Genomic DNA, 22,593 nt, shown 5'->3' on the forward strand with positions numbered 1-22,593 from the left:
AGCGGGCTGGAACTAACTCTACTTGGTGAGCCAAGGAGGCAAGGTCTATGCAGAGTGTTGAAGGATGAGCTGATATGGAGGCAGCAGAGTAACGGCAGCCCTGGTGAGGTGTGGAATGGCCTCGCACAGTCATTCTTTTGCTTTGTGAAGGCAGACTATGGATGGCAAGAAGTTTGGCAACCTATGAGATGCCAAACGAAAGGGTGTTTATTAAGCAAATTCAGGACTGGGTTTATTAATTTTATTGATTTATTTTTGGTTGTGCTGGGTCTTGTTTATTTGTGTTGCTGCACTGGCTGTTCTCTAGTTGCGGAGAGTGGGGGCCACACTACAGTTGCGGCACGCAGGCTTTCCAGTGCGGTGGCTTCCCTTGTTCCAGGGCGCGGGCTTCAGGGCACAGACTTCAGCAGCTGTAACACATGGGCTCAGTAGTTGTGGCCCCCAGGCTCTAGAGCACAGGCGCAATAGTTGTGGCACATGGGCTTAGTTGCTCCTTGGCATGTGAGATCTTCCCAAATCAGAGATGGAATCTGTGTCTCCTGCATTGGCAGGTGGATTCTTTACCACTGAGCCACTAGGGAAGCCCGATAATGGGCTTATCAAATGAACTCGTTGGGGTTGGGGAGGGAGAAACCATGTCGCAATGCAGCAGGATCTCCAGAGGATTTGTGAGTCCACTGGGCCTTTACCCAGCAGCTCAGTAAAACAGAACCAAGGCTTTTGGGAGGGACTTGACTTAAGAAAGGTCTCGAACACTCTAGGACTGTCAATTATTTGGAATGTTGACAAATACTACCAGATACATATATTGGGGTGGGAGGGTCAGGTAAGTTGGTGGGAAAGAGGACCAGGAGAGGGGCAGTGAGGTCAGACACACCTGACTGGGCGTGTACTTCCTGCCCAGAAGTCCGAGCTAGGCAGCGGCACCACTGGGCTTGTTGCGTTGTGGGGTGGGGTGCCCTGGATGCTACGGGTTGCTCAGTGATCCTCTGGCTTCCACAGGGCAACTCTTCTCCTCAGGGCCCCGCTTGGTCCCTTTGCCCCAGACTGGGGTAAGCATGCCGCCAGATTGTCTCCATGGCTCTCTGCTTGAGGCCACACTGTCCTGAAGGTTCTGAAGGAGACTGAGGTCACAGAGCTGTCCTGACAGATGGAGGGAGCTGCCAGAGCCAAGACCCCACAAGGCCTGGGAAGGAGCCTGGGCCCCTCTCTGCTGGGCCAGTTGTCAAGGTGGTTTTGCCCTGCAAGATGATCACGGGGTCTTATTTCCCTGCCCAACGCCCCACCAACCCTGAGCCCCCTGGGACACAGGCAGACTCAGGCGGTCAGTTTGAACAGACTGCAGTTCAGGAAATGGACGGGCTGTGAGACTTTGTGTGATTTGAACACATGAGAAATTGGCTCAAGGCTGACCTTGACTATGCCCCCACGTACAGTAGCATGTTTTAGGAATAATTTGTGAGACAAAGCTGGAAGTTTGGGGTGAACAGAGGTGCAGTTACAAAAGTGCCATGCTTTAGGCCACACAGCAGTTTACAAAGCAGTGACTGCATCTCCGCCTGGGGGGCTGTGTAGGGCACTGAGATGTGGGCAAGGGGGCTGGCCACCTCAGCACGGGGAGCTCTGGCCCAAGGGTGGAACCTGGCATCATGAGCTTGTCCTTCAATAAAGGCAAAGGGCTTCAGGTGGTCCTGAGGGTGTGAGGTCTCAGGGAGCGGTGCCTGAGGTGACAGCTCTGCTGGTCTTCCCACAGGTAGGGGCCCTGTTTGATGGCCTCACTAAATGGACACACCAAAATGCCCTAGGGTTTCCCTGAGCACCCTTCCTGACCATCCCTCTGCATGCCCAGGGGACGAACAGAGAGCTGATAACGTCGTGCGTCCAGAAGTGCTCTTTAGTTGGGGACAAAGCTCTCACCTGTGCAAAAAGCTAAATAAACTGAGTCCAGTTGAGATCACTGACCACTATCGGGTCTTGCTCAGGGCAGTAAGGGGCTCAGACAAGCACATACCTGCCTCCCAGCCCACCCTGACTGGTCCTCTGGGATGGGGCCGCCTGCAGGCTTATTATCTGTTGCACCAAGCAGGTGGCTGCACACACCAGAGTGAGATGTGTGCTCAGTGAGTGCCTTGCATGCACTGCCCGTGCCTCCCCTTCTGCTATGGCCCCGAGTGGACACTCACCCACCCTGCTTGGCTCATGGTGTTTCCTGTTACAGTGCAGCCTACTCTTAGAGGCCCAGCTTGACCATCCATTAAGCTCTTTCTGAGAACTAAGTTTGCTTTCCCCAAGTTCCCAAGCCCAGTGTGTGGCCCTCTAATCTTTTCTACACTGAACTTATCTGTGACTGTTCCCATCCTCAGGGCCCATATACCAGGTACCCCAGAAGGCTTGTTAAATTGTTATATGCTTGTGGTGTCTCTGGCACAACAATCCATCATTACTTCTAAGAGAGCAAACATTTATTGAGCTCCTATGTGCCAGGCCTAGCTAGGAATTTTTCACATACACAACCAGGTCACACAACACTGGGAGGTGAGGTTGTCATCAGATGAGGAAACAAATCAGGGAGGCCCAGGGACTTGTCCAAGTTTACACAGCACGCGATGGAGCCAGAATTCAGACTTGGCTCAGCCTGATTCCAAAGCCAAGGTTTTTCCCCTTATATATAGACACAAAATAAAAACAACCATTTATCATTTATACTGTATTCTCATATACATTATTTCATTTGATCCTCACAACAGCCCTGTGAGGTAGATAGGGTTATGGGTTACTGTTATGTCCATTTCACAGATGATGAAACAGAGGTGGCTCAGTGAGGTGAGTGACTTGCATAAAGTCACACAGCAAATTAGTGGCTTCACAGGTCCTGTGCTTTCTCTAAAGTCAAGCTGCTTGAATTAAGAAGCACCAAAAAGATGGAGAAAGAATTTTTATGAAAAGGGACACGGGACAGTAGTGATATATGAAATTTCTAAACTGTTCTGCTGTGGTCACAGCTTCTGCTGGCTGGTCTAAACTGGGTTCTCCTGAGTGGCTTTCCCAAATACCAATAGTCTGGTGGCTGGGACAGTTATGAGTCTCAGGGGTCCCACTGTACGGGGTGGGGGGGGGAGACCTTTATTACTTAAAGGATGTGGCCTTTCCCACAGCCTGGCACACAAGCTCCGTCCTCTGCCCATCCACTGGGGTACCTGTGGCACCAGGCGTCTCTGGCTTTGTCTGAGGGCCCCTGCCTAGTGGGGAGGGCTGTGGGACTTCCAAGGTCACCCTCATTCCAGGGGTGAATCATAACATGCAGTTTTGAGACCTGCACTGCTTATCACCCCTGGGAAGTGGTGGCTCAGGGTGTCTTGCCCTGGGTCTCACCCCAAGGAGGTCAACAGGCACAGAAACAGTACCACATCCCTCAGAGCAGTGCTATAGGGGCTGGACACTTCCTCCAAGGGCAGTGTTATGGTTCAGGCCACTCCTGGGCTCCTTGCTGCACACTGCCGAGACCCTGGTCTCCTTCCTTTGGGGCAGCAATCTTCAAACTTACCAGAAGATGGTCAAAAGCTATGCAGGGTCATGTCTGGTGAGGAGGGAGGGTCATAAACAAAGTGAAGCCGTAAAAAAGAGGGATGACTTACAGGGAATGTCAGGGGGCTAACCTTGGTTTTGAAGACAAATCCCAAGGGGAATCCTAATAATCCCAAGTAGTAATATTTTCAGAATAGGTATGTGGCCTCTCAAAGTGACTATTCTGAGAAAGAAAACAGACATTTGGGTGACAAGAAAGGTCTAACAGGAACAGAAAATGATTGTGGAAGGACAGAATTCAGCTCAAGATAAGGAAGGACTTTCTAACAGCCAACCATGACAGGGGCTGGCTGTGGGGATGATGGACGTTCTGTTGCTGAGAGTACGCAAGCAGAGATAGTTGATCTCCTGAAGGTACTGGGGAAAAGCCCTCGGCCTCAAATGTACTGGGGTGTACTTGGGGTGGGAGAGCACTAAATGACTGTTCAATTATTTTCCAACCCTGAGAGTGCATAATATATTTGTTTAAAAGGTCTGTTTCAATGACACTTCAAATTCTTGGAGAAAGAAGTCAGGGATCAGGCCACATTATGAAGTGCCTTTCACTGTACTGGCTCCAAATACTTTCAAATCTTCACAGGGATTAGCAGCTCATTTCTGAAGCCAGGAATCCCCAAATGCCTAGATTTGGCCCCGTCAAGAGGGACAGCCCCATCTCCTGAACACTGCCTGGAGACTCATTCCTCTATGCCGGGCCAGCTCAAATCCTGCCCCCTACTACCTACTTCATTTCCAAGCCAGCCAAGCAAGCCCCAGGTCCTGGCCACATCCTAGGGATGGAGGGGCAGGCAGGATGGGAATCTCTGCGGACTTTCTGTCCTGAGAAACCACAGAGAGCCTCTTGTTCTCACTTCACCCCCTCTACCAAAGGAACGGCTGCAGGCAGTGCCTCATGGTTCAGAGAGAGCTGGAGTCCAAGGGAAAAGTGCTGTTCTCTATCTAGCCAGGAAGTCCTACAGCCTCCTGTAGGACATGATGGCAGACTTCACTTACAGCAAACTGCCCATCTCCAGCTCAAAGCGGCAAGGAAAAAGATGGCTGTGTCAAGAGGACACATGGATTCCTATAGGTGGACTGCATCGTTGTGGGGGGGGCGGGTAGAATCAAGTCCTGCTATGCGATTAATGCAGATTAGTATGGTACCCTGCCTCACACCGCGGGTGAGACACTCTCCAACATCCTGGCTTTGGGAAGACCCCATCCAGTGTTGCTGGGGTCCTTTTACCTGTACCGTATTAATCGAATTATCTTATTGTTCATAAAATCCACAGCATGTGGGTGAGAAGAGTCGATGCAGAAGCCATCACTCAGAGCGATCTTGAGCACCTCCTCCACAAAGACCTGGAAGCTGTTGATCTGCTTGTTGGCTGGCACCACCCAGAGCCTCTTGAGGTTCTGCTTGGTGTACTCCTCCTCTGGCAGGCCCTCCACGTTGGCCACCCAGTCCAGAGTGAGGTGGTTGGGGTCTTGCAGGTGGCTGGTGATGGAGGAGAGGTTGCCATTGGAGCAGTAGAAGAGCTTGGAGCCGAGGAGCTTGAGGAAGAGGCAAGAGGTGCTGAAGATGTTGGCATTGAAGACCTCCATGCTGGAAGAGGAGAGGCTGTAGATCTGGGGTGCCTCACGCACAGTGAAATGGACCGTCTGCACACGCTGGTTCAGCGTGATGTTGAGCATGGCATTCTTCTCGGCCTTGGACAGCTCCACCTCCTTCTCCTGCAGGGCCTCAATCAGGGGTTGCACCTGGTAGAAGTCGGCCTCCCTGCGCAGCAGGCCCATCTCCTGGAAGTCCTCGGGCAAGTCCAGGTGGGAGGTTCGGAGGAAGTTGAGGATGTAGCGGAACACTTTGCCGTCACGGTCAATGAAGCAGTTGCCCTGGCTGTCCCTCTTGGTGGGCATCTTCCCGCTGAACATGGCGCCCAGCATGGAGTCAGGGAAGCTGGTCAGGGTTGCCAGTGAGGTTGTATAGAGCTTCCCCCCAACATTGAGTGTGATGGGGTCAGACATGGCAGGAAGGCTGGGGTGCAGGAAAATAGTCCTACAGAGAAAAAAGAAAGAAATGACCATTACCCAACCATATCTGATGTCTTAGTCTTTTGGGGCTATAACAAAATACTGTAGAGACTGGGTGGCTTAAGTAACAAACATTTATTTCTCATAGTTCTGGAGGCTGGGAAGTTGAAGGTCACAGTAGAGGCAGATTTGGTGTCTGATGAGGGCTGTCTTCTCACTATGTTCTAATATGGAGAAGGGGCAAGAGAGATCTCTGGAGTCTCTTTTATAAGGACAGTAATCTCGTTCGTGAAGGTGGAGCCCTCTTGATCTAACTCCCAAAGGCTCTACCACCTTATGCCACCCCATTGGAAGTTGGGATTTCAATGTATGAATTCTGGGGGACACAAACATCCAATCCATAACATCTGGGTAGTCACGGTTCTAAATTTCTTATTGTATGTCCTTGGAGTTGAAATGAATGAATAACTCGACGAACAATTGGATGGGTAATAATTGTCACACTGTCTAAGGGAGTTAAAAAAGAAAGAAAGAAATGAAAAAGAAAAAATGAAGCCTGGGTCCCACCCTCCAGAGACTGTTTTAATTGGTGTGGCATGTGGCCCCAGCATTGATACATTTTAAAAGCTGATTCTAAATGTTCAGTTAGGACTTAGAACCACTGGTCTAATGAAAGGCGGAAAATGAGCCTGGACTTAATGCTATGCTGGCTGCTCTTTCGTACATTTGCTTACACACTATCCTTTGACATACACAGTATCACCAATCATCCTTTATACAAGACAGAAAAATGTATTCATGCTTACTAGCCAACTAGTGGGCCATTCTTGGTACTTAACAAATGTTCTGAGGTGTAGAACTCCAAGCCCCATTCTCCTTCTGCTGAATCATTGTTGCCTTCTTATTTATTTTTCTATCTAAAAGAATGCACAACAAATGGCTGTGATTAGTACCACTTCCATCTATCTTCCAGGCCCTCAATGGGTCACTCAGCCCTCTGGGCTCCCAGTGACGCTCCTGCTGGATTCTCACCCTCCCATGATGACCTGCCTGGCCATGAAGATGCCCTTGGCTCCTGAAGGCCTGTCCTTTCCTACCATGATGGAGCCCTCTGGGCTCCCAGTGACGCTCCTTCTGGATTCTCACCCTCCCATGATGCCTGGCCATGAAGATGCCCTTGGCTCCTGAAGGCCTGCCCTTTCCTACCATGATGGAACCCCAGGCTCCTCTGAACCTTGCTTTGTGGTTAGTGCGGCTATGGGCCTCTGCTACCAAGCACCCTTCTGAGGGCTCTTTACCCACTCCGTAACAACTCTCCCCCACTGTCCCCCCACTGACCTCACAGCCTCTTGTGTCCATGGCTGGCGAGTCTCCTTCAACCTGAAGTCCTGGATTCTAACTTTTCTTTAAGGGTCTAGAAATCAGGGGATGTACTGTTTTTGCTCCTAACATGATACCTTCCTAGGAGTCAACTTGTGCAGAGAATCCAGGAATCTTCCCCTAATGTTGGGTGTGGGGGCACAGGTAGGAATCAGTCCCATTGCTGCCCCTGAGAAGAGCCCGAGCTGGCAGAGGAGACCACAACAGGCAGTGACAAGGAAAATGACCAGCTACAGCACAGTGACTACAGCTAATATTTCATAGTAACGTTAAATGGTGTATAATCTATGAAAACCCCGAGTTGCTATGCTGCAAACCCAAAACTAATATTGTAAATCAACTCTACCTCAATAATAAAGAATAAAATAAAAGGAAGGAAGGATGGAAAAAAGGAAGAACAATGTACCAAGAGCTGCAGGAGTAGGTCTGGAATGAATTCTGGCACGTTTACTGTCCAGATGGGAAAACTGAGGTCCAAGCGGGGGACTTCCCTCAAAATTACCCAGCAGGGGTAGCAAGTGGGCCAGGGCAGTTGTCACCAAACATCTGCCTTCTGAGGAGGCTGGCAGCCTCCAACCTGTGAGTCACTCAGTCGAGTCTGACTCTTTGCGACCCCATGGACTATTTTCCCCACCAGGCTCCTCTGTCCATGGGGATTCTCTAGGCAAGAATACTGGAGTGGGTGGCCATTCCCTTCTCCAGGGGATCTTCCGGATTCAGGTATTGAACCTGGGTCTCCCATAGTGCAGGCAGATTCTTTTTTTTTTTTTTTTTTAATTCATACAGATTCTTTTTCTTTTTTTCCTTTTTTTTCCATTTATTTTTATTAGTTGGAGGCTAATTACTTTACAATATTGTAGTGGTTTTTGTCATACATTGACATGAATCAGACATGGATTTACATGTATTCCCCATCCCGATCCCCACTCCCAGCAGATTCTTTACCGTCTGAGCTACCAGGGAAGTCCCGGCTGCACTGAGACCCCTTTACTCCAGAGGGTGGTGGCTGTGCTGGGTGTGGAGGACTCTTGGCTGCCCCACCCAATTCTTTGGCAGGGTGGGGGTGGGAGTGATTCTGTCCCTGTCCAACGGGGCACTTTGATACTGCAGAAAGGCATTAACCATCTGGAGTGTCTGAAGAGAAACAAGCCCATGATGAAGTTACAAAATCATCAGCAGAAGCCTGGAGCAGATGGGCTGCGAGACGGTGGTGGTGGGCGGGGGTGGGGTGGGGGAAGGGGGTGTCCAACAGAGAAGAGTAGGGGAGGGCTCCTAGGAAGGGGCGGTTACCATGGTGCTGAGACTTGCAGCTGAGGCCTATGCTTGGCCTGGGGCCCAAGTCTGACCAATTTTCCCTCCAGGGGGTGTAGGCAGGAGCTGGACCCAGGAGTGGGCTACCTGCTTTCTCATTCCAGCATCTCCTTTTCTTTCTAGATAGTAACCCGCACCTTCTACTTTCCAGTCTCTCTTTCTCTTTAAGGCCCAGGCTCTGTGAAGTGGCTGAGCTCCACGGAAAGGAAAGAGCAGGCTTCAGCGCGGCAGAGAGGCTGTGCTGTCTTTCCTGACAATTCTCTGGGCTGCAAACCCTGTATCTCCTAATACATCAGCTCTGAAGAGCTCAAAGCAGGTGGGGAGGACAATCAGGTGCCACAGAGCATACTGGGGGCCCTTGAATGGGGACCCAAAGTCCTATTTTTCTGCATGCAAAGCAACAGAGCACCCGCCTTCCTGCCCCGGCGCCCTGCTATGCGGCTCCTGGTCATTCATCCAGGGCAGCACCGGGAGTTGCAGTCTGGGCTGAGGCTGGTTAGAAGGAGGTCTCCTGACCCCTGGAATACAGACTCAGACATAGAATAGACTTCCGGACACAATGGGGGAAGGAGAGGGTGGGATGAGTAGAGAGAGTAGCACTGAAATACATGTTACCATATGTAAAATAGACAGCTGATGGGAAGTTTCCATATAGCGCAGGGAGCTCAGCCTGGTGCTCTGGGGTGAGAGGTGGGAGGGAGGGGATATGTGTATACCCATGGCTGATTCGTGTTGCTATATGGCAGAGACCAACACAATGGCGTAAAGCAATTATCCTCCAATTGAAAAAAACAGAAGGTAGGTCTCCTGACCCCAGACTAGGGGGCTCCCTCTGCTCTTCTCCACAGACTTAGGAATCACAGAAGTCAGCCCTTACAGCCCCTATTTCCTAGTCACAGTGCCTGGTGCCCACCATGACAAGTCCACAGGCTCGGTCTGAGAGCCACGACGACACAAGGGGGCAGGAGCTGGCATCCCAAGGCTGAGCAGCTTCACGGAGGGTGGCGGGGGGTTTCACCACTGAGCTCCAGCCCCACTGTGTACCCAGCTGCCTCTTAGACATGACCACCTGTATTTTCTGTGGATACCAGAAGCCTCACAAAGGGTTCCTCCTCCCCAGATCCTGCGGTGACTTCTTCTCAGCCACCCATCTGCATGAGCCCACAGGCAGCCCTGACTCAGCATCCCTGACATCTTTCTCGACTGTCTCCTTGAACCTGTCCCTGTAGGAACTCCTGGAGCTCAGGGTTCACCCCCGTTCCCCCAACATCCTCACGTGGCTCCCTGCCTCCTTTCTGCCCACCTGCCATTTCAGTGCGCAGGCTGATTTTCCTGAAGCAGGGCTGCCTGCTCTGACTACTGTGTGCAGTCCAATCTCACCTTCGACCCCGCCTCTCCCCACACTCTATGCTCCAGCCTTCCTGACACCACGGCATCCGCCCTCCCCTGCCTGCCTTTGCTCTCCTTATACCACCCTTCTTCACTTTTTCCACTTTGTCTGCGTTCAGCCTATGCGTCACTGCCTCGATCTATCCCTAAACCTCTACTTTGCCAGCTCTCCTCTTGGGGCTTCTGGTCCCTCGCACAGCCCACCATTCCATCATGTAATCAATCATGTAATGATCTGTCTTGCATTTGGCCCTCTTTCCTGGCTCTCCCAAGGTGAAGATCACTGGACATCGATATGCACAAAAAGAACCTCAACTCATACCTCGCAACACAGATGAAAAATTAACTCAAAAGAGGTCACAGAAAGATGGACTGTGACTCAGCAATACAAGCCTGCTAGCTACTGACACACAACACAGAAGAATCCTAAAAGCATCCTATTAAGTGGAGGAAGCCAGCCTCAAAAGGTCACATGGTGTTTGATTTTATTTATACAACATTCGGGAAAAGACAAAACTACAGACACAGAAGTCAGATCAGTAATTGGAGAGGCTGAGGGTAAGACTGGCTACAAAGAGACTGGAGGAATATTCTGGAGTGACAGAAATATTCGATATCTTGATGTAGTGGTAGTCACATGACTGTATAAAGATTATAGAAATTCATGTAACTGTACACCTAAAAAGGGTGACTTTTACTGAACATAAATTATGTCTTCATAAACTGGGAAAAAACCAAGATTGTGATTGTGTCATGAATAACATAATACATGGGGTTATGACCAGTTTTATATATATTGTTGTGAAACTTTTGTTTCATTTGTGTGTGTGTGTGAGAGAGAGAGAGAGAGAGAGAGGGGAACTGGAACGTGATATAAAGTGTACCTTCATTACGTGGGTTATGATAAAAGTTGCTTGTGAAAACCGCTGCTTAGTTTGTGATCTCTGACAGCAGTGACCCAGCTCCTGCCCCCGTGTGTTCACTGCCTAGCACACGGGGTGCTGGGGGTACGTGGAGGAGGGGCTGAGGGAGGGAAGAATGAACGTGTACTGAGCATTCTACTACATCCTAGGCCTTTACACCCACCAGCCCTTTTAATTCATATAGCAGTTCTACAAAGCAGGCATCGTTCCATTAGGCAGATAGGAAACAAGAGACTGAGGAGACTGAGGACTTGCCCAGGACTCAGGGCCAGGGAGTGTGGAAAGCTCACTCTCCCCTGCACAGGCTGCTGACAGCTGGAACAGCAACAAAAGGCTGTTTCATAGATTCCACAAGTTTGAGAATCCCTGAAGCAGCCTTTTAAAATAGTGCTAGGCAGCTCGCTTGGCAAGACAGGAGCTACCACCTGCTGAGCACACACTTCCTGCTTTTATAATGCTTTGGCTAACACACAGTAGCATTTTATTTATTTTTAACAAAACTATATAGAGAAGTATACAGAATGACACTACTGTGCTGATTCTTTACCTGCATTACCTCACTTGGTGTCTAGACAAGCACCCTGTCAGACAGATGCTATTATTTCTGTTTTACAGATGAGGAAACCAAGGCTCAGGAAGGTTAAGAGATTGCTCCAGGTTACAGAGCTAGTCACTGGAGGAGCTATGATCTGAATCCAGGTTGATGCGAATCCAACACCTCTCACCATTTCCCCTTCCCACCCTGAGGCCCTAACATGAGTGGGAGGTGCACATTCCCTTATTCTCTGCCCAGATCGGACTGGGGTAGGTCTTTCGGCAGCTGATCTGTGGCTGGCCTGGGACTCTGCCCACTCACATCTGAGGATACGGGGATTGGATCCTGGATGGCCGGGAGCCCCTCTATAGCTGACATACCACAAGTCTAAGCCCTGCTATTTCAATAGCAACCCATGATCCCTAATGACAAAGCAACAAAACACAAAAAGCCAGGTTTTTTTAAAAGCCAGATTAGAAAAGATGAATGAGAATTACAAACCGAACCACGAAACAGGAGATAAAAGAAACTCCACCACTGTGTCTGAACAAATAATTTTTCTTAAACAGGAGAATTTCCAAGTCTGCCCCTCGACTCGAAAAGAACCAAGGAAAAAGATTAACCCATTTCCCTCTCTGAGAAAACCAGGAAATTATGCCAGGTGAATCCTCGGATCATCTGCCTTGGCAGGGAAGGTCAGGGGGCCTGGGAACTTGGGAGGTGGCTGGAATTCTCTCCTCCCTGAAATGGGTCTGTGGCCCAAATGAGGGGTAGTGGATCTTAAGGCCCAGCCTGGTACCATGTGAAGGGCAATCCCAGTATAGAGCCTGAAAATCACCTGGCTGCCACCTCTGATTGTAACAAAGGAAATAGAATTCTTTGAGAGTGGGTGTCCTGTAAGGAAGGGCAGTTAAGATGTTGCTCTAGAGTCCTCCTTTAAAACTATGTCCTTTAAAACATTCCCGCAGGTCTCACAAGAGACACAGCTACTGCCTGGTGAGTACTTATTAGGTACTTGCTAGGTGTCTTAGACACATTAGCTCAGTTAACCCTTGTAACTTCCTTTGAGGAAAGCATTATCTCCACTTCATAAATGAGAATCTGAGGCTCTAAGAGGCAGGTGATTTGCCCAGAGAAATTTGTGGCAGAGTTAGGATTCAAGCCCAGGCCCGTCTGACTGCCATGCTCTGAATGACCTTGGGAATTCAGCAGTCAAACCCCCTGCAGAGGTTTGGCACTTGTCCTCTCCTACCTCTCACCAGGTGCTCTCATACCTGCCACCTCATTTTGATTCTGACATGCACGACCAGTGAGTGTGCAGAAAATCAACATTTCCTGAGCTCTGAGGACATGTCCTGAGCTATGTGAGGCATTTTCCTGTAGATTATCTCACTGCAACACCACACCGAGGCTGTGAGGTAGGTACAATTATTATCTCTATTTTCTGGATTATAAAACTGAAGCACAGAACAGTGAAGACAGCTGCTTAAGATCACATAGCTAGCGGCAGCAGAGCCAGAACTCCAAGTGAGGCCTCTCTTCAAAGCCTGTGCGGCCCAGGGACTTTCCCGGTGGTCTAGTGGTTAAGAACCCACCTTGTAGTGAGGGGACGTGGGTTTGATCCCTGGTTGGGGAACTGAGATCCCACATGCCGTGGGGCAACAAGGAAGTCCATGCACTGCAATGAAAGATCCCATGGATCAGGCCTGCAGGCAGGTAAGTAAATATTTTTTTTAAAAAATTACACCTATCTTAAAAAACCCCTGTGCTCCCTTCGAAAACAAAGCAGCATATGCTTCTTTATTAAGAAGCATAAGCAGGACTTGAATAAATAGAGGCTTGTGATGAGAGGCAGTATCTTAAAGCCGTTCTTCCCTAGTGGCTCAGACAGGAGATCTGCCCACAAGGCGGGAGACCCAGGTTCAGTCCCTTGGCTGGGAAGATCCCCTGGAGAAGGGAGTAGCAATCCACTCCAGTATTCTTGCCTGGAGAACTCCATGGGCAGAGGAGCCTGGCAGGCTATAGTCTATGGGGCTGCAAAGAGTTGGACATGACTGAGCGACTAACACTTTCACACCACTTAAAAATTACTTACAGTTGTTATGCTATTCTAATCCCACTCCTAAAAGTATTTTTTCAAAAGATTAAAAAAAAAGATTAAAATCTTATTTTGGAAAAATTGGTGATAACCTAAAAGAGTATTTGAAAAAGTATATCTTAGTGTAATGTATGAAATCAGTCTGTAAGGCAATGACATTTCAAACTGTAGTGTTAAGCCAATGAAAAGGGGAAGGAATTCTGTAGTACACATGTTGAAAAGACTGATTAGCAATTAAAAAAAAAATAAATATTGATCCTTACAACAACTCTGGGATGCAGGCAAGACAGATCACATTATCTTTATTTCACAGACGCAGTGAGAATGAATCCCTGGCCCAGAGCTTTGTGTCCATTCTTGACCTCTGAGTCATGGCCTCTGGGAGGTTCCAGGTTTGGACACTGATCAGAAGACTTTTGGAGGCAGCCTAGGGTCTTCTCTAACCTGGGTTCTGAACAAGAAACTGAACCCAGATGCAGAGGTCCCAGTTAATAGCCCACACACTAACAGAGCCTTAGAACAACCAAGGGCTCTTTCAGTGCAATTCCCTACATTACTGCCCACTAAGCCTCCATATTGAAGGTATTTTACATGCAATCTACTCCTTCTACACACTGAGGACCAGCTGTTTTAACAATCAATCTACAAGGCATTGATAATTAATCTTTTTATCCATCCATCCATCTATACATCTATCATGTCTCAGCTCTGCTCAGAGCCTAGAAATGAATCCCCAAGTAGCAATGAGCACACCTGACCCCAGATCTTGGTTTTTAAACCTGAACCCCTACAAAAAGAAACCATGGTTTCCTGGCGAAACTGGTGATTCCAGGACTTTGACAGGAAAAGTTCAAGGTGAACCTGGAACATCTCTTTCCAGACAGCAAAGAAGACATCAAAGATTAATGTGATCAAGTCAAAAGAATGCAGATCTCAAAAGTTGTCATCACAAGAAAAAAATTTTTTTGTAACTATGTGATCATTCCACAATATATACAAATATCAGATCATAATTTGCTGTTTTTCTTGTTTAGTTGTTAAGTTGTGTCTGACTCTTTGCGACCCCATGGACAGTAGCCTGCCTGTCCATAGGATTTGCCAGGCAAAAATACTGGAATGGGTTGCCATTTCCTACTCAGGGAGGTCTTCCCAACCCAGGGATTGAACCCATGTCTCTTGTATCTTCTGCATTGGCAGGGGGATTCTTTACCACTGCGCAGCTGGGAAGCCCACTTACTAGTTACAAGAGGGAAAAACTTAACCTTTTATGGAAAGATCAGGCTGTTACGACCTTATCCAATAATCAAACTTAGCATTCATGGATACGATAGTAGGATTCTGATATCATATGCCTCCTAATGTGATGCAATAATAAGTACACAACATTGCCAGAAAAGAAATAAAAAAGCAAGTTGAACCTAACTATTGCTAAAATAAATTTAAACAGGTAGAGGGGCTCTATCTAGATTAAATGAGCTGCTTAAAGAGATATAATTAAATGCAATGAATGAATGAATCTTGACTGCATCTGACTGAAAAAAAATGAGATAATTTTTGACAGTTGGAGAAATTTGAATCTCAACTGTTTAGTAGATGATAGAGTTCTTGCTATTTTTCTTAGGTATGATAATGGTCTTATGGTTATGGTGCAGAATGTTAGGAGATAACATGCTGAAGAATTTAGGGGTCAAGTGTCAAGGCATCTGTAATTTTCAGTAGTTTAGCAAAAAGTGTACCTGTGTAACAACAAAATTGTCAAGTGTGAATAGGTGCATCAGTGAAAGGCTATTCCTTCAATGTTTCTGTAGGCTTAAAAATTCTAAGAATATTTTTATTTTGAAGGAAGAGGGAAGAAAAGAGCACTTCTCTCCTGCGACTACAGATGTAAAGTTCCAGTCAGTGCCTGGCCCTAGTAAATAGCCAGATTCCATAAATATTAGATGTTATTACTACTACTAAGAAGCATTAGCATCTCATGATCTCCTGACATCTCAGTGCTCTGGAGGATGAAGAAGCCAACCAGGGCTCAGCTAAAATAGCCCACAGTTGGTGGAAGGCAACTGAATGTACATCCAAGTGGTCTTCCTACCTAGACTAAACTGCCCACAGGAACCACAAAACTAGGCCTGCCTGTCTCCATGCTGAGATCCAGGCTGGGAGAAGATGGCTGTTTAGGCCTTGTTTCCCCTGCTTCCTTCTGAACCCAGTCTCTGGTACCACCATAGAAAAGAACCTCCTGTGATGGTTTACCAAGAATGTTAACAAGGAGGGGCCGCTTCTGGGCCTCACAGATGTTTGTGGGAAGAGGAAAGTGCATGGGCTTGGTGTCACCTGGGTCTGCATTTGAATCAGGCTCTGCCACTTCATTAGCTGTGTGGCCCTAGACCAATTCTTGGGCACATGATGGTGATCATAACAGCAGCAGCAGTAATAATAATGGCTGATGTTTACCAAACAGTTACTACTATGCTATGCACTTTGCGTGTGATTAGTTGCTCAGACATGTCCGACTCTGCGACCCCATGAACTGCAGCCCACCAGACTTCTCTGTCCATGGGGATTCTCCAGGCAAGAATACTGGGGTGGGTTGCCATGCCCTCCTCCAGGGGACCTCCCCAACCCAGGGATCGAACCCAGGTCTCCCACATTGCAGGTGGATTCTTTACCGACTTAAGCCACCAGGGAAGCCCTTTATGCATGTTAATTTCATAGATGAAGATGATTATTATTATCCCTACTTTACAGACCAACCACATCACGCCCTCTCCTATCTCTGCAGTTTGGCATCTGCTATCCCTCTGCCTGTACTGCGAAGAAGATGCCATTCATCTGCCAGGCCCATTGGCTGCAATTCATTCCTTCCTTCTTTGCATCTCCAGAGCATTTTATTCTAACCCCTTACCAAGGCTCATTTTCCTTAAGTAGACGGTTGCTTGGCCACCCTGTCAGGACAGGGATTGTACCCCAGATCTGTACCCCAAGAAGTTGGCAGGCAGGGGAAGGGGGAAAACTTTCTTCCTGTTTAGTCAGATCCATTTTCCCAGTCCCCTCTGTCATCTACCAATAGGGAAGTTTGCCAATCTCTCCTGAATTTTTAAAACTTTCTATTTTGAAATAGGCTCTTGAATTTTCAGTTTGGAATCTGAGGCACAGGGCAAGGCCCAGGTAATTACCTGGAAGTAAATAAAAGAACTTCCAAAGTGTAGGGGATGCATAGAACATAGCTAGGTAAACTTCAAGGATGACAGCACTCAAAGTGAGTGATGTGTCTCCCAAAAAACTAGAGCAGTCTTCCCCACCTTACACAGCCCACCAGATAAAGAGCCTGGCTCACAGCCCTGGAGACTATCTGGGGATACCGCTCTCCACCTCCCCTTCCTGGCCTCCCCACACCCAACAGCTGTATCTTTAGCTCTGCTTTGCCCAGTTCCTATCTCTAAAAGGCCCAAATGCTGTTTGCTCCATTATGTGCTCACCAGACAGAGAAGGTGCTTCCCAACTCAGATGACACACATGGATCTTTGAAGCAGTCAACCAACAGGGTTGGAGAAGGGAAGTCACCTGACCTGGCTTGCACAGCAAAGTATCTCATCTGGTGTAGATTCCCAACAATCATCACCATCCTCTACCCTCTTCCAGAATCTTCCTTCATCCTTTTGGCTCACCCTTAGGCTTCACCTTCTGGTTTTCCTCAGGCCCAACCACTCTTCCACGGTCTTCCTGCTCCTCACAAGAAAGATAATTTATGAACCAACGGCTTTCAAACCTACCTCCTCATTTCATCCTAACAATAAGCCTCGGAGGTTGGCAGTGAGGAAGCTGGTCCTGTCACACAACCTGTGAAGGACCGGGACACTTGTCATCTATCCCCTGCCATTCGCTACACATTAAATCTCTACTTCCCTGCAGTGCAGGGAAAAAAGCAGTGCCTTGAGAGTAAGGAGTGCTGGGTGGTTTGGGGCAAGTCATTTTACTTCTCTGAGCCTCAGGTTCCTCAACTGTAAACAGATATGGTGACGTCTTCACAGGGTGTGAGTTGAATGAACTCATATGTATGACGCCGAGTTCAAAGAATGGGCTCTTTATTTTCTAGTCACAAGGAAAAGATGCTCCGTTCATCCACAGACATTTGCCCATTTGGGCACCCTCTTACTCAAGTCACATCAGCGCTGCTGACACTGGGCTTTTACAGGGCCGAGAGGGATCCTTTTCATCTTTCTGTCTCCACCCCTCCCTCCCCAACGCTTTTCGGCTCATTCCACCCAATCCAACTCAGGCTTGCTTCCTTGGCCTCTGCACCCATTCCCCAGCCCCTTCTCCGATCTCACGCGCGTTCCACTTCTTATCTAGAGACCCCGCCCCTTCTTGACCCACCCACCGGACTCCTCCCACAGTCTCGGCCCTTATTATCCGGGCTTTTCAGACTATCGCCATCCATCCAGGCTTCTTTCACGAGCTCCGCCCCTTCTTCCCCATAAACACCCCTCCCCCGCAGCCACTGGCGTTGCTATTCCCATTGCACGGATGAGAATGGCGAGGCTAGGATAGGCTAGATGACGTCTCACGGTAGGACAGGTGCCCAGATGGGTCCGTGACCCCTCGCCGGCAGTCCCTGCACCCCACGCCCCCGTCCGTGCCGCACCCACCTCCTGCCCTCGCTCAGCAACCTCCCCTCCGCGGGCGGCCAGCGCAGCTTTGCGAGGGGGGCGGAGGGCCGGAGCCCAGCCCAGGGGCGTGGCGGCCCGGGACCCGCGCGCTGCTTTCTGGGACTTGTAGTCCTCCAATAGGCTCTTTGTAGCTCCGCGCACTGGGCATCGAACTCCATCTCCCGGGAGGCATTGCAGTTAGCCGGCCCGCTCCCGCCCCGCCTCCACCAGCGCTCCGGCCGGCTGGCCTTAAAGGGGACGCAGCTTGAGTGGTGGTTCGCGGGGTGGCCCCCGCTCGGCTCCGCCCCTTTTCCCGCACCTCGCCCCTCCCCCCACTTCGCCCCGCAGCCCCGTGGCTACGCCGCTGAGTCGAGCTCCCCAGTTACAGACTTGTGCAGGGCCGGGTGGAGAGGTTGGGCTTTGCAGTGGAAGCAGCATCCCTGCCGTCTGGGACTTGGCGGAGGGCGTCCCCACTCCGGGGGAAGCCAAGGACCCGCCCTGACCTCGCCTGGCCCAGCCTGGCTCCTTCCCGGCCAGAGCTCCCCTCCTTAGGAGCTGACTCCTGAGGCCGGGGCCACCAGGCTTCCGAAGGTAAGGGGGCTGGGGTGTGTGTGCAGGTTGGGGCAGGGAGTGTCTGAACCATCCTTCTGATGGTTCGAGAGCCCGGACACGCGCGTGGAGCTCTGAGAATCCGGGGCTGGGAGGCGGGAGGTCTGGGTGTATAGTGGGCCTGGCTGTGTGACCTTGGGCGAGTAGCTGCCCCTCTCTGGGCCTCAATCTCCTCCTTCATCAATTGTGTATATAGAGACCCCGCCCCTGCCCCCGCCCCCCTCAGGGTTGAGGGCACCGGCGCCCAGTATATCATTAAGCTCATCGGCCTTCCGTGGGATCCGCAGCCCCACTCTGGGCTGGGAGCAGGTGCAGTGGTATAACTGGAAGGGGTGGGGTGGGGCCGAGGTGGGTTACAAACTGGGAGCGCCCAAGAGGCCACCTGCGCTTGGAATGGGCTCTGCTATTCTCTGCATTCTCGCCCAGGGCGTACTCCAGCTACAAGAAGCCTTGCGGACAGGAGACCCCGGATATGTCAGCCTGGTGCCCGCTCTTCCAGAAAGCCTGGGGTGGGGGTGGGGGCGCGGCCATCAGAAGTGTGTGAGGGGTGGCCCCCATTGCTTATGTGTTTCTGAGACGGGAATATATCCCACCTCCTTCCCTTCTCTTCCTCAGTTCCTCTTCGGTAAAACCGTAGTTGGTTTTTACTGATAACCTCTCCCCACCTCCTTTTTTTTTTTTTTTTTCCTTTTTTCTTTCGGGGCGACAGTTTGGTGGCCCAAATGAAGGTCTCCTTGTAGTGTGGCAAGGGGATCCTTCCCAGGGCTGCCTTGCATAGAAGTTCAGTTAAAAAATACAGAGGGGAATGCTGCTGTCCAGAGGTCTGAGGGGCCAGGGATGGAGAGCTTCTGGGTGTCAGGAAGGACAGCCTGGTGCTCCGCTTTCCCCTCCCACAAGCAGCTCCAGCACCCAGGGGAGCCAAAGGAGGGAGACTGGGTGTGAGGGTCAAAGAGGAAAGGAAATGGGCTCCTCAGTGCTGGGGCGCTGGGGGGAGGGGGGGGTTTGGTTGCTGTGCTCCGGCATCTGAAGAGATTTGAGTGAGTCCTTGAAGCACCCTTCCCTGTCCCAGGAGATTCCGTGAGCTTTCTACCTGAGAGTGAACCAGGAACAGTCTTCTTTGTTTGTTTTCTTTTTCTTCAGCTCTGGTTGTTGGGGTAATTTCTAGAATGGCCCATCCAGTGACCTCTGTAGGGGCTCTCTTGGCTGATGTTTTCAGATCCTCAGGGTTGTGGATACGCACGACTGGACCTGACCAGGGGGCAGTGAATGGACCAAGGGTCAGGCCTGTCCCTGGAAGGAGCTTTTCTAGTGACATCCTTGGTTTTATCTCATCTTGCTGTCACATGTCACTTGGTCACTTGGCACTCCTTCACCTCTGTGCCCGGTCCTGTGCTGGACACTGGGCACAGATAGGGGAATTGGACCTACTTCCTTCCTCCCAAAAGAGATCCCCACCTGGTGGGGGAGATGGATATAAAATCAATCTGGTTCCACTGCTGAGGGATGAGAGAAGTGAAGATGGCCTTGGGAGGCCAGAGCCCAGAGACTTGAGTTGCAGGGGCATTTGGAAAGGCTTCCCAGAGGGAGGGGTCATGTGACCTGGGTATTGAAAAATGAGTCAGAATTTGCCAGGAGAGAAAAGAGAGAAGCCCTTTCCCAGCAGAGAAAACATCCCCAAAGTGTCGAGCAGGAAAAAGCCCACTGCCCAAATTCCTGTAGATTCATCACCACCAAATGGAGTTTGTCAAGTTCATCTGTAACCCTGCCCCATATTAGCTTAGTGTCACAGAAAAGACTTGAATGACAGACTCAGGAGTTTGGACTTTACCTTGAAGGGGTTGGGAAAGCCTTGAGGGTTCTGAGGTTTATTAATTAATGAGGTTAATCTGCCAATATTTGCAGGGTGAGTGGGAGAGACTGGCAAGGGATGGGGAAGTGTGACCTGGGGCCCAGGGATGGGGTGAGGCATTGTACACACATTGTACACATATGCACACACACACGGTGCTTTGGGGTTGATGAGTGATGGACAGTGGATACATTCAGTCTCTACCATGCAGGAACAAAGACTGTCAATACACTGTGGAAAGGTGGAGGGTCACTTAAGAGGGACAGGTAAAGGGACCTGGGCTTTCCAGGGAAGGGGTCATGATTTTCTTCTCGTGTGCTTTCCCACTCCCTGGAGCAGGCTGGATGTTGCTGGGACAGGCTGCCCATGTCAGCAGTGAGAGATATAAGCCAAGGGTGTGGGGAGGAGCCGCAGCACTGGCTGGGAAAGGCTAAGGAGTGAGTAGGTGGTCATCTCCCATGTGGGGCTTCATAGGCTCCGAGAGGTGGAAAAACACCAGCCTTGATGGTTGTGGCCACAATGGGGGTAGCAGCTGGACTAGATCTGAAACCTGGACTCTGTACTGGGAACATGCCTCTAGTGGAGGTTGGATTGGGGAAGGGAAAACGGGGATTGGTTAAGAGGCTACTGCACTAGTCCAGGCAAGAGGTAAAAAGGAGCTGATATTGGGCGGGGCTGTAGCTCAGGAGAAAGAATGGAAATGATAAGTTGACATTGAGGGTTAACGGATGAAATTCCTTCTAGAATCAGCTGGATCAGGAGTATGTGTTTTTTTGTCTCCAGACAGTATCAGTTTTGCTTCTCAGTGCAGATGTCCCAAGAATAGACTCTCATATATTTTTCTCATCTATTATCCAGCTCTTGGGGCTTCCCTAGTGGCTCAGATGGTAAAAGAGTCTGCCTGCAATGCAGGAGACCTGGGTTTGATCCCTGGGTTGGGAAGATCCCTTGGAGAAGGAAATGGCAACCCACTCCAGTACTCTTGCTGGAGAGTTCCATGGATGGAGGAGCCTCGCAGGCTACAGGCCATGGGGTCGCAAAGAGTCAGACACGACTGAGCGGCTAACACTGTATCCAGCCCTTGATGTGCCTCGTGACTTAAGGGATCTCATTTCCCTGACCGAACCGAGGCCATGGCAGTGAAAGCGCGGAATCCTAACCACTAGCCTACCAGGGAACTTCCTGCCCTTATGTTTTTTTTAATATCTTCTCTCAACCTAATCAGTGGTAGGCTCAGAGTGGTCCCCATTTCCAGATGAGAAGGCTGAGGAGTCCCAGGAGGGACGCACCCAAGGTCACCTGGTGATTCTGAGGCAGAGAACCTTCTACCCTGATGCAGGCTTTTCTGGGGGAGGGCACGGCTGCTGCTTGCCGCTGCATTTGGCACGGGGCAGGTGCCTCTTGGGTCAGAGCCAGCGCTGGCAGGGCGTATCCTCCTCCAGAGCCTAGAAGGAACGTAGCTCCCTCCCGTCCCCCCGCCCCCCCCACACACCGAGGAGTGCTGGCGGTCTGCTGCCTCCCCCCAGAGAGGCCGAGTGCAGGTTCTAATCCCACCCTGCCAAGGCGCGTCTTTGTCCCTTGTTGGTTCTCAGCTTCCCCACCCATGCCATGGGGAGAGCAGGCATTGTTCTGCCTCCCTTCTGTGGCCTGGGATGGGTCAGGTGAGGCTAAAAACCCCGTTGCATGAATGCATCCAAGATACTCCTGAGTGGATTCGTTGGTGACCGTGGTGACAGCTGACCTCAGACTGCCTGCGTGGGAGTGGGGGCGGGCAGGCAGGGCTTGCTGGAGTGGTCAGGCCACAGACTGCACGGAGGCTGCAGGGCTGGCCTTGGTGATCACACCGTTGCAGAATGGCTCCACTGACCGAGCTCCCAGCTGCCAGGCCCAGACCACCTTATGAGGCAGGTATCAAACAGAACAATAGGAAATTGCCAGCCTCTGATCCCTTGCTTTGTTGGGGTTCAAACTGATATCATTTATCCCCATTTTACAGAAGAGAGGCTCATGCTATTATGTGGTCAAGGTCACACAATGAGTTGCAGGACTAAATGGGATTTATTCCAGGTCACACTTGAATGCAGGACTCCTAGTTCCTAGTTTGATTTTCTTCCTACTTCCAGAGCCTTCCTTAGCGTCAGAACTCTATTTACGCCTGCCCCAGGTCTTTTTCCTCCACACATGATGTCAATATCTCATTGATTAGGATTTCTCCTTGGTTGCCTGAACACCAGGGTTTCTTGGCATCCTGTGTTGAA

At 50.1% G+C, this 22,593-nt stretch overlaps 2 protein-coding genes across 4 annotated transcripts in view; one reads left to right on the forward strand and one right to left on the reverse strand.

The window, feature by feature from the left end:
- Positions 1 to 2,692: 2,692 nt before the first annotated feature.
- KCTD21 (potassium channel tetramerization domain containing 21) lies at positions 2,693 to 17,930 on the reverse strand. 3 transcript variants are annotated; one of them, XM_043875579.1, is made up of 3 exons: positions 17,878 to 17,909; positions 17,002 to 17,068; positions 2,693 to 5,620 (listed from the first exon to the last, which is right to left on the reverse strand). In XM_043875579.1, exons 2-3 carry the CDS (start codon positions 17,007 to 17,009, stop codon positions 4,807 to 4,809), a joined length of 822 nt encoding a protein of 273 aa, XP_043731514.1. In that variant the 5' UTR covers positions 17,010 to 17,068; positions 17,878 to 17,909; the 3' UTR covers positions 2,693 to 4,806. The 3 variants fall into 3 exon arrangements, with proteins under 3 accessions (XP_043731514.1, XP_043731523.1, XP_043731505.1); XM_043875588.1 differs by lacking the exon at positions 17,002 to 17,068 and having other exon boundaries at positions 17,878 to 17,930; XM_043875570.1 differs by lacking the exons at positions 17,002 to 17,068; positions 17,878 to 17,909 and adding an exon at positions 16,708 to 16,917.
- The window catches only part of USP35 (ubiquitin specific peptidase 35), a 63,614-nt gene continuing 58,950 nt past the window's right edge, over positions 17,930 to 22,593 (forward strand). Inside the window, exon 1 of the mRNA XM_043875596.1 lies at positions 17,930 to 18,468. The gene's annotated coding sequence lies outside the window, so the exon portion shown is untranslated. The remainder of the gene's footprint in view (positions 18,469 to 22,593) is intronic.

Source organism: Cervus elaphus, chromosome 2 (assembly GCF_910594005.1).
Source record: "Cervus elaphus chromosome 2, mCerEla1.1, whole genome shotgun sequence".
In the NCBI taxonomy this organism is placed as follows: Eukaryota; Metazoa; Chordata; class Mammalia; order Artiodactyla; family Cervidae; genus Cervus; species Cervus elaphus.